Source organism: Battus philenor, unplaced genomic scaffold (assembly GCF_028537555.1).
Source record: "Battus philenor isolate CCGP_79_NKW_IND1 unplaced genomic scaffold, ilBatPhil1.0.hap1 SCAF_10, whole genome shotgun sequence".
In the NCBI taxonomy this organism is placed as follows: Eukaryota; Metazoa; Arthropoda; class Insecta; order Lepidoptera; family Papilionidae; genus Battus; species Battus philenor.
In genome coordinates, this window is record NW_027181662.1 from 8,890,905 (window position 1) to 8,907,812 (window position 16,908).

At 30.1% G+C, this 16,908-nt stretch overlaps 1 protein-coding gene across 4 annotated transcripts in view; it reads right to left on the reverse strand.

The window, feature by feature from the left end:
* Atg16 (Autophagy-related 16) overlaps positions 1–16,268 on the reverse strand; it is a 159,997-nt gene extending 143,729 nt beyond the window's left edge. Inside the window, exons 1-9 of one of the 4 annotated variants that reach the window (XM_068771058.1) lie at positions 16,027–16,268; positions 15,157–15,267; positions 13,870–14,035; positions 11,260–11,422; positions 10,048–10,136; positions 9,421–9,474; positions 5,898–6,057; positions 4,764–4,869; positions 3,591–3,733 (exon numbers count right to left, since the gene is read on the reverse strand). In XM_068771058.1, the coding sequence (XP_068627159.1) occupies positions 3,591–3,733; positions 4,764–4,869; positions 5,898–6,057; positions 9,421–9,474; positions 10,048–10,136; positions 11,260–11,422; positions 13,870–14,035; positions 15,157–15,267; positions 16,027–16,120 (1,086 nt within the window). In that variant the 5' untranslated portion in view covers positions 16,121–16,268. Of the gene's footprint in view, positions 1–3,590; positions 3,737–4,763; positions 4,870–5,897; positions 6,058–9,420; positions 9,475–10,047; positions 10,137–11,259; positions 11,423–13,869; positions 14,036–15,156; positions 15,268–16,026 lie in introns of all 4 variants that reach the window. The other 3 variants (XM_068771050.1, XM_068771071.1, XM_068771064.1) reach the window with 3 other exon arrangements.
* Between the last annotated feature and the right edge of the window lie 640 nt (positions 16,269–16,908).

Genomic DNA, 16,908 nt, shown 5'->3' on the forward strand with positions numbered 1-16,908 from the left:
ATCCGCCGAACTAGGAATGTAACGGGGATCTTTGCCGTTACTAATTTTCTTTACACTGTATCAATCGTGGCGATTTTTCTTTGTTATTTCATAAGGTCCTAAAAAATTTTGGATAAAACTTACTTCCCCGCGCAAATTGGGTTCTTTTAAATGCGACTCGGTCACCCTCATTATACTGTGTAACATATTTTCTTCCCTGTCGTTCAAATTTTCTTTTAGGTGTTTTTTGTATTAATTCTTTGGCTTACGAACGTAAAGTGTGTCTTTTCTCATTAAATTCTGAATTTTATCCTCTTCTATTAACTTCATAATCTCATAATCTAGTTTTTCATTTTAATACCAAACAATAACTCGAATGGAGTCAGTCCAACACTTCTTTGGTACGAATCGTTTATGAAGCGTTGAATATTTAAGACTTTCCAATACCATTTGGTTAGGTCGCCTGCACTTAACTTCTTCAAACGCCAATTATTATTTGATGTATGAGCTCGACTTGGCCATTACCACGAGGTCGTCTTGTGGTAATGGTATAATGCGTAATATTTTCTTATTTACATTTACACAATGTATTTTTTGAGGTGATCCAAATGTCTGCTGCTGAAGTTTCAGTTTATCCAATGTCTTGTCAGTTCATAAAGTCATCGCCGGATAAATCCATGTGTGTAAGTTCATCAAGAACAGATAAGATAGTCTTGTAATTCTTGCTGGTTGATGCCAACAGGCACGTTTATCCAGTGGATGTAAGTATCCTTCTTAAATTTATTATTATGCATTCAATCGTATTATTCATATAATTTTATATTTATTAATGTATGGTATCATTTGTACCTTTTTGACATTTTCAATAAAATACTCTCTGTTTATAAATTCTTGTTCTTTTAATACCGAAATGTCCTTTCATCTGATTTTTCGTGATAATTTCATATTGCGTTTTCTTCGGTACCACAATGGGTCTTGTAATATCTTTTTCCTTGCAAACTATACCATTATCAATCATGTAGTCGTCAAATGGTTGGCTTTTCAAAGTACATTTTCGTACGATAAGATATTGATCATCTTCATTTGCCATATGCATATGCATAGGTTCGCTGTAGTTTTGGTCAGTATGAGACAGATGGGATATCTACTTAAAACATCTGCATGCTTTATTCTCATTCCCGACCTATGCTCAAGCGAATAATTGTTGTCTTCCGATAGGAGAGCCAAGCGAGCAACGCGTAGGGTCTTTTTTTTGCAATGTCTTTTCAATTACGAAGAGGTAAGCTCAAAATTTCTTGATAGCTTCTGTAATTGCTAAAATGTTTTGTTAGTAACCGTGGTAATAACTTTTAGCTTTAGTAGTTTTACGGCTCGTGTAATGTATGTAAAAGTATAAAAAATACCAGAATGCCTAAAAATAGCTGCTAAAGACAGCTTGTCAAGTAAACAGAACTAATTAAATAGTTAATAATCTCTAATAATAAAAAGGAAAAAATATAAAGGAATTCATCAATAATAAACATAGATACATTTTTTTTTCGCACCATGGGCACTAAGAAATAAATAAAACTTGATTGATAAACACTAACCTATGCAGCTGCTAAATTTGTAGTGCCTGAACTGTCAATCGCGCTAAGCAAATAATCAAAGGCGCGAAGTTCATACAATGCAACTGTCAATTATGAAAAGTTTCAATTGTTATCATATTTTTGAAATAACTGCGTAATCACTATATAAAAAAAGATGAACGACATTAGGAAAGTCGTTGTCAAGTTACCGCGTGAGCATGTCGGGACCTTTTCGCGAAACACATTGTTAAAGTATTATAATTATTGGAAATAAAAAATAAATGTTTTATGTGTTTGTAACATAAATATTCCAAGTTCGGGTATAATGCAGTTTGTCACCTATTCAATCTTTAAAAGCAGAAGGCAGAGGAGGCCTTTGACAGACGGAATTATTTTCGAAAATTTTCTCGAGTTTTTAAATTTTATTTTGTAATATACTTGTTGATACAATGATTACTATATAAATCTGTTTAGAATACATAAAAGTATTGAATAAATAACTTTTACAACAGTTTGCAGCGCAACCTTAAAAGTAATGTAGCCAAATCAACACTACAAGTGCATTGGTGCTAACTTAACATAATATTTGTTGCGTTCAAATAACTAACAGTATGCAAAAAAGGTAGTTCGTATTTTAATACACAAATTACGGTATAAATGTGTTTTACAATACTGACTATTAAAATATTTTTGGATAAAATTTGTTTTATCTAAAACCAAAAGACTCTTGAAACTAAATTTTGAAGGAAAAAGTATGGATACGCCACAAACATTTTTAATAATGTAAAAAACAAAGTTGTGAACAAAAATGAATTTTGAAGCGTAATAATTCCAGTCAGCGTTACTCGCTTCTATTGTTAAACTCGTAAGCCTATGTCATATAAATTAAAGTTTCAATAAAACACTAAAAGGCAATTAAAATAGTTACGCGTATAGAAAACAACATATCATTAAAAAGTAGCAGATTTTTTTAAAAATGTATTTACTACAACCTATCGTTTAATCGACTGTATGGTTAATCAATTCATCATAAATAAAAAACAAATACCTCCGTCATTATTATATAAGTAATACAACCTTTTTCTCGTCTGTCTGAAATACGAATCAAACGAGAGTATTCCAGTTATGTTTCTAAATAATAAGACTTTCATTTGCCTTGTGGAAAAGAAAGCGTGCAAATATTTGTCAAATTTATGATGTTGCAAACTTTCAATGCCCAAAATAAATTGCATGCATGTCAATGTCTTGACCTACTTTCTTTTGTCGTTTGTGTCGTTGTACTTATTTAAAACCAGAAAAGTATCTTATCATCGCAAGTGTAATGACGTACCTTTTGTTTGTAAAATTGCATTGTCCATTTGCGTGACAAATTAGCACCCGTATCGAATGATTCTTAACAACATTAACTGGTAAATAATAAAATATGTAAATACTAAACGTTGTTAAACGAAATTAGTGTCTTAGGTTATAAACAAAGAGACTAAAATTGAAATACAATCATTAATGATGACAGATAGTCTGCGGCACATTAGTAACTCATTATTGTATTCAAAAAAGATCTAATGGTTGAGGTAAACTGAGAATAGCGTAAGGCTATAAGTGAAAAAAGTATTTCCATTAAAATTAAGCGATTTGCGAGTTGTCTTATCGATGACAATTTACGTAACACATCGCAGCATCAATTTATAGTAATTATCTTAGGTTATGGACATGTTTTGTCAATTTAGTAAATCCACTATTTAAGCCTTGACAGTAAATAACTGCTTTAAAACGAACTGTAGCGTTTTTTTGACATATATTTTATTACACTACATTACAACTAAAGATGATTATATTATAAGTAATAATCCCGTTATAAGTAATCTTTAGTTGTAATGCGTACATTAGAACTAAAGATTACTTATAACAGGATCTGCAAAAGAATTTATAAATTTAACATTAACTATTGAAGAGTCATCAGCTATGTTAAAGACTTTTTTATTTAATTTTCTTTGATTTCTCACTTTAAAATGGAAATAAATCACTTGTAAGACGTTGACTTACCCTTAAGCGTTGATCGCCGACGGTCCACACCCGGCTGGCGAAGTCGTTAGACGCGCCCACGATGTACGCGCCAGTTGAGTCAAAGTCCACTGACATCACGCCCGCATTCGAGCCCACTAAGGCTCCTCGACTTTCGACCACACCTACTATGAAGAATTTTAGAATTTTAGTGATATGTATTAATTTAACAATCTTTTATATGTTTTGTGTTTATAAACATTATCGAAATGTTGGTAATGTAATCATGGATGGATAATACTAAAAGGCCGATTAATATTCACAACCGCTGTGTTTTGGACAGATAGAAGCTCGGATCAAATTCATACACTACATTTATGGATAGAGCTAAACCGATATAGCTAAGAAACCGTTTACGGTCAAGTTAATTGGAGATTAGATTAATGAGATAAATTTTAAATTAGAGATTATTCATGCAATATTATTAAATCTTAAGGCTGATATGACGTACAAAGTAATCATTTTAAACTAAAATTCGATTAGTTAAACTATTATATAGGGTGGTTAGTTATATGTGTACAGGCTTTAAACGGTGATTTACTTGAAGGACCAAATAAGACCAGAGACTAAAAGAAGATTGTATTAAAAATGATGATATGGTGTAATTTAAATACAACAGAGACATGAATGAAACCACCGGACCGAAGAAACATGCAGCCTTCATAAATAACATCGTTTAAAGAAAAAAAATTAGTAAATCTGTTATCTAGATACAAATTCTGGCCCTTGTCTTCTCAGTTAAACAGTATTAATACGAATAAGCGACTATTAGCGAGTTGTTGAATTGAACCTTATTTCTTGTGAAGTTATATTTTAGGGTAAACCGTAACTTGACTGATCCAATATTGTTGCTTCAGATGCAAATTTATTTCGATGGGAGTAAATGCTTTATCAGTCAGATTCGTAGACCAGTCACAAAAACGCATATCGGCTGAGACGAGGACTATTTAGCTCTTTAATTTCAAACATTCAACAAAAGATGAAGTGGTAATAATTTTTGAATAATTATTTGTCAATCAAAGTAACAAAAATTTACATGGGAATTAGAGAAGTTAGAACCAACTTAGGCAATCGAGCAATATAGTTTTAGGTACATAGGCAGACAATCCAAAATAAAACTATCAAAGCTGAATATTATGTAAAAGACAGACTTACTTTTGGACATATCCCAAAGCTTTACTTTTCTATCAGCACCTCCGGTCGCTAATATTCTGTCTGTGGGACTCCACTTCACAGCATTCACTTCGCCGTCGTGTGCATCCTATTAAAAATAAATCTTCCTTTGAAAAACATTTTAAAACCCACACTAACGTATTTTTATTTAAAGAAAAGCTTTGTCCTAAATTAACTAAAACCGCAAGTTTAACGCGCCTAATCCTATTTGTTAAACAACACATCGCAAAATGTTTTCCGGAGGAACACAGTTGAAAGATAGTTGATAATTAACAGTAATATAGATAGAGGTTTAGCATTGGCTAAAACTCTAAAACCATTTTCCATAAATCAGCTAGACGCGTATGGTCGATGTTAGTGATTATTTTCTTAACCAATAAGCTTTGGTACTACGCAGTCAGACGCGTTATCCGTTGCAACACAGGGCCGGTTAAAACTTCGGCATCACCATTTGATTTACAAAACACTGCCCACGACTTTTAGTCGACTTAGTTTACATATCGAAACCATCACTTCAGATGTATCAATCGGCTGATCTTCCACGGAATTTGTTTGTCCCCTAGTTCCACATAACGGCAAAGTCACCTCACTGTAACTTTACTGGGAGTAGACGTTTTAAGTTTAAATGTAATAAGAAAATTATTGCCACACAAAGCCCGGAAAAAAAGTTTAGGTTAAGTGCCTCCAGAAATAAAAAGCACCTCCAAAAGCAGTACACCGAATTAAAAAAAAAATTAGGATTTTGCACCTCGAGGCTAGTAGCAGTAAGAGAGTAAAGTAGTAGGTTCAAAATTAATAATATGATATAGTTAGTTCACTTATGCGATATTTATATATTTTACTTTGTTATTACGACTAAAATGTTATTATTTGCACAGAACTTGGAGGAAAAGTATAATCAAGAAGTGAATTATCTTATAATATATAGGTTTGTTTTTAATATGACGCTTATATTTTATTTTCATCATCATCATCATTTCAGCCGTAATGTCGTAATGAATTTCTTCTTTATGTTAGCTGTTATATCATACAATAAACATCGCCTACTGACAAAACTGCAACGCAAGCCTTATACATTTCATTTCAAAAATTATAAAACAAATACAACAAACTTACAAATCTCAAGCCAACTTTAGTAGGCAGAGTTGTTGCGTAGTAAGGAATGGAGTCCATAATTTTATCGTCAGACGAGCTACCACCCGAGCCAATACTGCTTCTGCTACTTCCTTCTCTCACTGCTTCCTCCAATTCTCTGCGGACCTTGTCACTTTTCTTCCTACAAAAGTAACAAAGTCTTTGGAAATTGCTAAAAAAATTCTAACCTCAAAAAAACCGTGCATCTCAAAATCCACCATATCATGCAATCTCGTTCCAGCACGTAGCAGTAAAAAGCATCAACGTCCAGCCCCTTCGTTACATTAGAACTAAATTCATCATTCAAAAAAGTGGCCATGCAAAAAGGATGCTTCCATGTTTCTATGTCCAAATATATATCGTATTGTACACAATATAAGATACTTATATTTCATTGAAAGACACCTATACTTCATTGAAGTTTTTGATCGCCTATATTGGAATTGGATTAATAATATAAATGAGTATGATTAGCCATGTAGTAATTTTATATCACTTTGTGCAGAAGCTATCGTCAGTTTTTTTTTAAATTAAATAACTGCAATTTAGTCTTGTCAATGTTAGTATATTATGTATTGATCTAAAATCTCTATGAATATGTCATAGTACGTTTAATATTAGAATACTTTTTTTTATTAAGAAAGAAGAGAACTGTTATAACACTACGTTTTCAATTTCTTCATATTCATCTTCAGACATTATGTGTGTATAATTAATTAGATTTTCTTACAACATGTAGGCGGTTGGCGGAATTGCATTTTGAAAGATGAACAGACTCATCTTGGCGGACAATAAAAACGCTAGTTTTTTTGTGGTGTTCAATTAACATTTTCTACGACAAAACCAGACACATCCTCTGATATGAAACCCAACACTGAATCTTGACAGCTCTTTCTATTTAACGAAGTTGTCATAAGATGCACATGTACAAGAAGAAAATTAAAAAAAGAGAGATTTGCAGTGGAGCTTTGGTACAAATCATGAACATTTTGAAAAACAAATAACAAGTACAAACAAGAAAAAAACTTTTACTACATGAAGAAAGTTCAGTTTTTTACACGAGGAAGAGACAAGAATAGCAGGAAGATCACCGGGTGGTATGTAACACTGTCCACCCATAATAGTAGAGACACAAGGTTATATAATCCAAATATTAATCTTAGAAACGTATCTTACGTTTAATTTAAATAAAAGGAGTTTTTGTGGGTTGCAGTTGTTAAAACAAATAACGGTTATTGTTAATTTTTTGCAGATTAAAGTAGTTGAACGGTGAATTATCTTATAAATGAAGTAAAAGACGCTTTGTGGTGTGCAGACTACTGAATACAATTCTATAAAACACGTGAGTTGGTAACTTGCAAACTTTATTTACATATAATCTGAATATTTTAGCTTTCTTGTTAATACTACAAGATTATGAATAGGGCGACGTGAGAGTCATCTAATTTTAGTGCTACTGGAATCGCAGTACCGGGCTTTAGAAAAAAGAGAAAGATGGAGAGCCAAAGAAAATTGAGCATGATAGCAATTTCGGTAGCACTATAGTCCAAAAATTTCACCTTCAAACCAGAACACAATACCAATGTGGCTCTTTTTGGTTATTATGGGCGCCGCAAAGTACACCAGGACAGACGCATGATAATGCAATGTTTCTTAATATATATAAATAAAAATTACGTTCGGAGACGCAGTTAAAATAATTATCGACGGATTATTATGGTCAATTCGCAGTGTGAACAACGACACTCGTAATTAAATATATAAAGTTATTTATTATGTTTATTGACGACAAAAAAATAAATTAAAAAAAGATTGACATTTATTTTTGTGATTTAGATTGAAAATTTTAATATGTACGTAGTTGAAATTGACATATTATTTTATGTATATAAAAATTAAAACACTACCGAATAAGTAAACAGTAAACGAAGGAAACGAATATTTTGAAAATTTTACATAAATCTCTACGAATAACTCAAAAACTAGTCATAAATGATACGAGCGATGAAACCAATTTCTGAACGAATAAAGAGAGTGATAAATCTCAGAGTGGAAATGTATAAATTGAATGTTCTATTTATATTTTTACTGCTTGCATAAAGATTATTAATAACTTTTACGTGTAATATTATCCAGCGAATAGAACTCGGTATACATTTAGCACAGTTCCCTTAATTGTTAACCAAAGTTTATATCTTGAACTCAAAACGACTGGAATTTTTTATGGTAGGCTTATTCAAGCAGCGGTAGCCTAGCGGTTGAGTTGCGGATTCGATCTCTGGGATATAATTTTGTATATTTACATTTTGTGCATTAATTATAATTACCATTTGAACTGCTTACAAAATAAGTTCTCAGAGAATGAGCAGTAACGTCCTCTGAGTACCATAATAGAACACTGCGATCGCTAACCCGCTTACCAAGCGTTGAGATTATGGTTTATCCCCTCATAAATATTTTTAGAGGAAGACAATGCCGTGCAGTGGGCGTCTATGGGCTGAAAAAAGAGGCTTATTTTACTATAGATTGTCGTAACTAGCCGAAGCAGCAGATGACGTCTGTCGCTAGGGAGCATTGTGAATGTTCGACCGTCATAGTTTGAAGCAACTTCAAAGGGTAAAATAATTAGCCTAATGAACCGCTATTATTACAATCATTTTGCCAGTGATCATCGAGAACAGAAATACCATGGACATATGGCTATATTATTTAAAAACGCCGTGGACATAAGATACGTACTATCTCAAAGTTATGGTTTCTAAATCGCGCTATTACATTGCATTGCAGAGTATATCACTTACTAATTTATAAGCGGAAACATCGGTCATATTACTTAAGATAATTTACAATTTACTTTTAAAAGTTGTTCCGTGTAACCAAAAATGGAGATAGGATAGTATTGTATTACAAAACCCTACATAAAACAATGCTGTTAATGGCAGGTCGCATTATGCAGGTGAACGTACTTCTTATGCGGATATATATTACACTGTAATATTTTACTATGCCTCTAGTTCTTGACTTACCACTAAATACATTGATTTTGAGATTATTATCCGTCAATCGAAGTTATTAAATTAAAAAATTCATATTTTTTATATTTCGGTAAATAAGTCATCATGCTATTTATAGTAGAGTGATATGATTTTATTGCTTGATAAATGTTACACTAATGATCTACAAATAGCTTTTGACAGCTCAGGGTTGTGTTAAAACATGTGTATATACAATTAAAAAAATATTATTTATTTAATTACATACAAGGAATTAAATTGGGTGGCAAAAACTACAACTAAAATAAAACTGCAAACACTTTACAAAGGAAATGAACACCCACTAAATAAAACAATGAAAGTAATGGGGAAGATGAGACGTATCGAAGTGCAGTTAAAACATAAGTTGGTTATTTGGATCATAAACATGTGGAGGTAAATCAATGTCAGCCCTAAAAACGCCACAATGCCATCAATCCACCACATCCTCATTCATATCATGACAAACTCACCCGAAACTAACTCTACCAAAGGTGTTGATGAAAAACGCAGTAGGGTTGCTTGACCTGTTGAAGAAATCAAAACAAAAAAAAGCAAACAAAAAATCACAAATACTTATGCAAGCTCTAAAGTCGCGCAAAAACAAAACCCACTCTATAAAACACGTAACAATTGCTTAAACTAATAGTGTACTTTTAACAAAACTTTCGACTTCACTCATTTGTCATGTACATTTACAAATATAACGTATGGTGATTTTTTCATTTTCTTCCATACACGACAGATGAATAAAATCATATTTGCAGTGCTTCTAGCATTTACTTGTCTACACGTCTAGCAACATTCACTAAACTAATATCTACCTACAAAATTGACATTGAACCCAATCAATTACCGAATGCCCCACTCAAACACAAAATATAATATTAATGTGCAAGTAATAATTTCGTTAAATTTAATTTAAATACAAAATGTGCACCTAATATGGAGGTTCATCATATAAGTTAAAGTATAATTTCTAAGCATGTTTTTAATAAAGTTAAAAGAAATTATATTGTTACTTTTTTAAGCACATTTAAAAAGATCAGTAACATTATCAATGTGTGCATTAACATTCATTTATAAAAAACAGAACTTACTTCAAAAAATGTTCATTTTCTTCATTCATTTTATCCGCATCTTTGGCTTTATATTTTATAAGCCTTTCTACTAAAGATCGATTTTCGTCCTGAAAAGAATATCAACGTATATTTATTGCTGTTTCAAAAAATATTTGAAAAATCCGTTAATTTATTTACCCATTTTCGCATTTTATGGGAATTCAAAATGAAATGAAAAAGCTTTTTGAATTACTTATTCTTCACTAGTGTACACGACGGTAACGAAAAACCGACTGAACTTTGCGTTATTGATGTTCAAGCCTATGCATAAACATTTGATACATATAGCGATAATCACATGAGTCGTAAAACATACGGGATGTTACATTTTACGGCGCGATGCTTTTTATTAGCGTGCTAATGGAATGAAACACAGCTTTGGGTAGAGAGTGCTGATTACAATTTCTAATGATATTGGGTCTAATTTTTCGACAAAAGTAGAATAAGTGAAAACTTTAGTAAATGAGACATTTTTTTTATGTTTATTAAAAAAAATGAGTTCCAGAGTAGTACCGGATGATTTTACAATGAATTAAGAAATCAGGTGTTTATCTCGCCCAAAAATATAAGTGACCTTCCAAATGTCGGAAAATTTTCGACGAATTCAAATTATATTAAGAATCATTCTGAATATGATGGACAAATCAAGTGAGCTTGGCAGGTTGCCACAACTCCTATGATGTAATAAAAATTCGAAGTTCCATTGGGATAGTCGGTTTGTTCCCAGCTATGCTTACGTGAGTGTTGACGGTGCGTACAATAAAATATATTTATACTAGTGTTTATAAAAGCAATGAGTAAATATTTACAACGCGCAGTAAATAACTTAACAATATATTTAATAATAATAATAACATATGATTCATAATATACAAGATATTATTACTATAAATTTATATTGTTTTATGAATATTTGCAACTTGAATAAAATACTTTTTTATATTTGTTAATAAATAAACAATGCTGTTTTATACCTCATCTGATTTGAAACTTAATAAGTAAGATTATTTTAAAAATTTACTTTGATTAAAATTAAAAACATCAAGTCCTACATTATATTAAAAATTTTCACCCGGCTTGTAGTAAAATTTTATAAAATTAACATGCCTCTTTTTGTTAATAATATTAAAAGCATATTAAACTCACACCTAGTTCTTTGGCTAAAAAGTTGTAAGAATTTGCACTCTTTACCTGAGATTTCCTTAACTTTTCTTCTATGGCTGAAAATGCCATTTGCAATGCTTGATGCTCGTCCCTTAACATTTGATTAAGACTTTGTAGCTCTGCCATATTTGTTTCATACATTTGTATTTCAGCTCTGAGTGACGCTATTAATGCTGTATTTTCTGAAATTCTGTAACAAACAAACTTTTCAATAATGGCAAAAGAATGGTAATTTCAATTTTTAAACTTCTTTCTAAGTAAATCTTAAAATAAATTGAATGGACGTGTTATATTTAATGAGGACATGCTTGTTTTTCTTAATGGTGAAATATATTTTTAAAATAACACGTGGAAAAACTAGTAGTTTTTCTTAAAACTGTAAATTTAAAATGGTTAGTTATTCATTGTTTGCTATTCTCAGATGTACAATGTCACAATTTGTCTTTGTTGATCAATACTAACGTCTTTTATCAATTTGACTATATGGTATTAGTATCGGATTTAATTTTTTTTAAAACGTGCTAAGGCAAAACAACGCAGATATTTTCAGGAACAATTTTCAACAAAGAAATATACGTGTACATATATTCCACAAGAATATATATGTATATATTTATGTATATGTATATATATATATTTATACATATAATATATATATATATATATATACGAAAATAATGTATGATATAGTTTTAATTATCAAAATTTCTAATTTCTTATAATAATGTGTATTTAAAATTAGACAAAAATAAAAATTAATAGAAAAAAGATACAAGTTTCATTACAAAAATAATTTAGCAAACATTACTAATTAGATATCTAATAACAGTAAATGCTAAAAAAATTACAAATAAAAGTATATACATATAATAAAAAAATATGTTACAATAACTTAGGGTGGAAGTCCACTAGCACTTTAATTTTTAAAAGTTTATTCATATTTAACTAGTGAATATTTGATATTTATTTAATAAGTTTTAACCATCTTCTTAGTATTGAAATGATACCATTGCTGTACAAATAATTTTGGCATTCCTCCCATGATCTTTACCTGAAGTGTCTATGGTCTGCAGTATTCTGGAGACACTGGAACCGGTGGAAATCTGAATGTCAAGTACATATGGCTCATGCATTATCACCTTCCAGTCAAACTTTTAATTTTAGCCGAGGAGCTAAAGATGTGTGTAATATAGCCACCTTTCTATATTTATAATAGTACTCCAGAAGCAGATGCATTTCAATGTTACAATCAAGCGTTAAAACAATCAAAAATTCTTTTGCTTATTTAAGCCGTGTACAACATTTATGACATGTAACGACAAATAAATAAGAACAATAAGTTAAGATATAATTATAAATAAGAACACTTGCGCTATATATACAAATCAAGACAATAGAATCTTTATCAAGCTAGTACCCATTTTAATGATTAATTAAGGTTCCATATTTCTAACTTATTTCTTTAATGTCATATTTCATGGTGGAGTTTTGCCCGGCGATAATAGCTCATAAAGAAACATACGTCCAATCACACCGTACACACTATATCAGTGCGAGTTAACACGGATTTTCCCAGTGTGTCAAGTCTGACCTGATCTTCAACCGCGACCTATTCCACATGTAATTATTTATTTTGATCCAGTTCAAAAACTGTTCGATTTCATTACTTATCAATAAAAATTTAGAAACAAGTGACTCTTTGACTTAAAAATTTCTGGATTGAAAACACTTAAACCTACTTTACGCTACTCTTACTAACAACTATTAGATCCATTATATTTCACAAGTTTTTTTCATGACTTTTGTTTATTTTTTTTTAAAGTAAGTTATAATGTGTATCAACATTCATTCATAACATTCACTTACTTCTATTTAAAATTAGCACAAAACCAAAATTTTACTATCTTGTTTCTTTCTTTTAATGTTACCTTTTAAATGTTAAATAAATCAGCCAGACACATACTACAGCCAACTAGATTATATTACAAATTTATTCGAACAAATGCATTTAAAATTTATGTCTACCATTTAATTAATTAAACAGAATAGCCAAGATAAATATATCATATACAAAATATTATTTGTGTCTATATTTTAAAATAGAATTCTACCCACAAGATGAATAGATAACCTTGTTATGGTGGTCTGAAAACACTGGCTGTTATCAACTCAAAACCAGTCTTGGAAATCTATGGAAGAGGCCAATGTCTCCCCTAAAGATTTAGATGGGTGTTGACCCCACAGGGGATGTCTTTGGGCTCGAATCATGATGATATATTAAAAACTCTTGGCTTGTTACATACAAAGACTAATAATTTGGATGCATATTTAATAAGGGTAATAATTCCAGCTAAAAATTAAATAAATAAGTTACTAACAGAGTAGTTAATGAGAACAGCTGTATAACAGGAACATTATTTGAAATCTGTGTATATTATGTATTGTGATGCACAAAAGAATAGTTGTTTGATTTGCACAAGCAGGTATCCAATATTTCTATTCAATGTATGTAGATTTAGATTTAATATGATTTTTAGTTGTATACTATTAGCAACATTAACCACAAGAATAGCTTAATTTAGTTCTCTCACTCAAAGGCTAAAATGAAACTATTAAAAAACATTAAATTGAACTAACATAATATCTTTAGACTGCAGACTTTTTTCTTGCTCGTGTACTTTTGCATTTAAACTGATAATTTGTTGAGCGCTCTCACCCCGACGTCTATGCAGAGAAGTTAATTCTTCCTGTTGAGCCAAAACTTTTTGTTCTAATGCTTGTATCTTCTCATTATTAGCTGCTCCTGAAATGTTATTATACCCAATTAAATATTTATACTGTATAAAAGATATTCACCTTTTCTTTACTTATTGGTCACAACAGGCACATAACAATAAGTTTTATAGAAAACTGGACAAAAAGTGAAAAAAGCAAGACATCATTGTTTGTTTCTTATATATTCCTTTTATTTATATATATATATATATATATATATGTATATATATATATACATACATATATATATTTATATACACACACATATTCGTCATATCATATTGAATTACAATTAAAAAACAAACAAATTATAAACAATATTTTGAAATAATGTAAAACAAACTCTTGTTGACTGGAATGTTTCTTAAACACTATTATTATTTATTTAATAACCTTGCGAAGTATAATATTCATGCCAAATTAAATCAAGTATTTATATTACTCTTTTTAAACATATAATATAAAATTATAAGCAATGGTGGACTTAATGTGTTACATGCATGCCCTTTAATAATCATTCAAGAATAGTGTAGAGAAAACAAGTAGGCGGGTGTGTAAATGCATTAAAAAGTGCTAAACATATAAAATATTACAAATATGTGATAAATGATTTGCTTATTATCTAATTACTTATAAATACATATTTAAATAGTTGGATGTTACATAAATATAATTTGTAGGTTTAATTTAAACTTTATATGGTTATTTTCCATTTATCTTACAAGTATTATTTTATTGCACAGGTAAGAATAACGGGAAAAGATCATTCTAGAGTGATGAGCATAAAATATGAGAATAAAAATCTACTGATGCCACTTACTTGTAGATGTATTTTATAAATACCCCCAAAATCAGGAGAAATGTTTTTTCATTTAGATTATTATTATGAAATAAAATATACATTTTAGCCAAATGCATGTGGATAGTGCAAAATGAGTAGCATCATAAATAAATAAATGCGCTATCTACAAAGTGGACATAAAAGTGTGAGTTGGTACTCACATAAAAGCAATACTTAAACACAAATTAAGACATCTCAACTCCACCATAATCTTAACTCTTATGATTATAATTAGCAAACATTGCTTAATCCAAATTTTCCTGAATTCTACCTTAAACAATAAAAGAATTAAAAATAAGAAAACTTACCAGCATTAGAAAGTACACTTTCTGTGCTAGTGTATCTTATCCGTTCATTGAGTAGAGTTAATTGTAGATTCTCATTTTTTAATGTATTAACATTATCAAATAATCTGCTTTCTAAAAATTAAACAGGAACTTCAAAAAATATTTTATGGATTATTTTAAAATACTTAAATTACATATTACTTATGATACATCGAGCAATAGATAAAGCAAAGAATAATCATAATATATTTAAATTAAACAAATCTTTATTCAACATTTGAAAAATTACATCTCTCATTGATGTTAAATTGAGTCTACCACCTGTTTAGATGAAATGCCACAAACCTGAGAACAGGCAAAAGAAACTCAATGGAATTGTGTATTTTTTTAAATCATATAAAATAGCATAATTTAATAAACATTGAAACAGCTTTGAGAACACAAAATTCAAAAGCGGTGCTATCATTTATGAAGTTATTTAAAGTGTAGTAACTTTTAAAAGAAACCTTCTTAGACAATTTTTTACAATCTTGCAATGGAAATTTTCTAAATATTTTCTTGGGTTCTGTTTAAATGTGTATATATTGGCCATACAAAGATTTGCTAACTCAAAGAAGTCAAGACATTGGCACTGGACCTTGGTAATTTGTTTTTGCTTCGGGTATTTTTATTGTGTATGTTTTTAGGGAGAATTGGGAAAGTTTTTATGAACATACAATACGTTTTCATATACATATAGAGAAGCTATAGTCAATGTTCTAATTTATTTATAATTTTTCGCAAGAACGTTTTACTATTTATATAGTCAATACATCAATAGCTCTTTAACTTTTTTATCACAGAAGGTAATGTCAACAATAGACAAAGGAAACAATAGGTTATGTTACTTACGAAAAGCGATTATATCTTGAAATGCTGTTGTTTCTCTTTTATTTCTGGACTGCAGTTCATTTATAATGCTGTTTCTCCATTGCCCTCCCTCCATTTTCAGTTTTAGATTTAGTTCATTTATGCAAAATATATATTTTTAAGATATTATCGTACCAAAACAAATAGATGTCATTACGATAATTACCCAGAAAAGTGTTACTTGTTATATATGTAACATGTGAATATTAATTCATTTCCTAAGTGTACCAAATAAGTTTTTAACGACTCTAAATTGAAATACAAAAATATATTTACGATCGTAAATATTTGCTTTTTTTTTGTTATCACGTTATCTGTCAGCTGTGACAGTCAAAGGCATAATACATTCGTAGTGATCATCCACTTATCCTATAATTATCAAAATAACAGAATGATTATTTTCTCTTTTTCTTAGGTTATAATTATTTTTTAATTATTGTATGAAAAATATTAGTTATTATAAGGAAATATCAAAAATTTAACAATAAAATTAAATTCTTTTACAATTAGAAATGTTGCGTTATAAAAAAATGGTTTTGTTCAAAAAAGTATATCTCGAATAAAATATCGTAAAAGACTACAAATAATTATTTTGCGCAAATGTTACTGGAAATGTAATAAAAGTAAATAAAATTCAAAGGAGAGAATCGACTTCCCCTTGTATGAATTGATAACCTGTCAAAAGTTACCTGTTGAAATTACACTTATGGCTATAATTAGAATAATTGCCGAACATAGGCTCATAGTTTTGTAATAAAAGCGGCATACAGTGTTCTCCGACAATCTTAACAAGATCGTATGTCTAAATTGCCGGTTTACGTCCTACGTTGCGCCTGCCAGACCGTGGTCTTGGACCTTGACAGC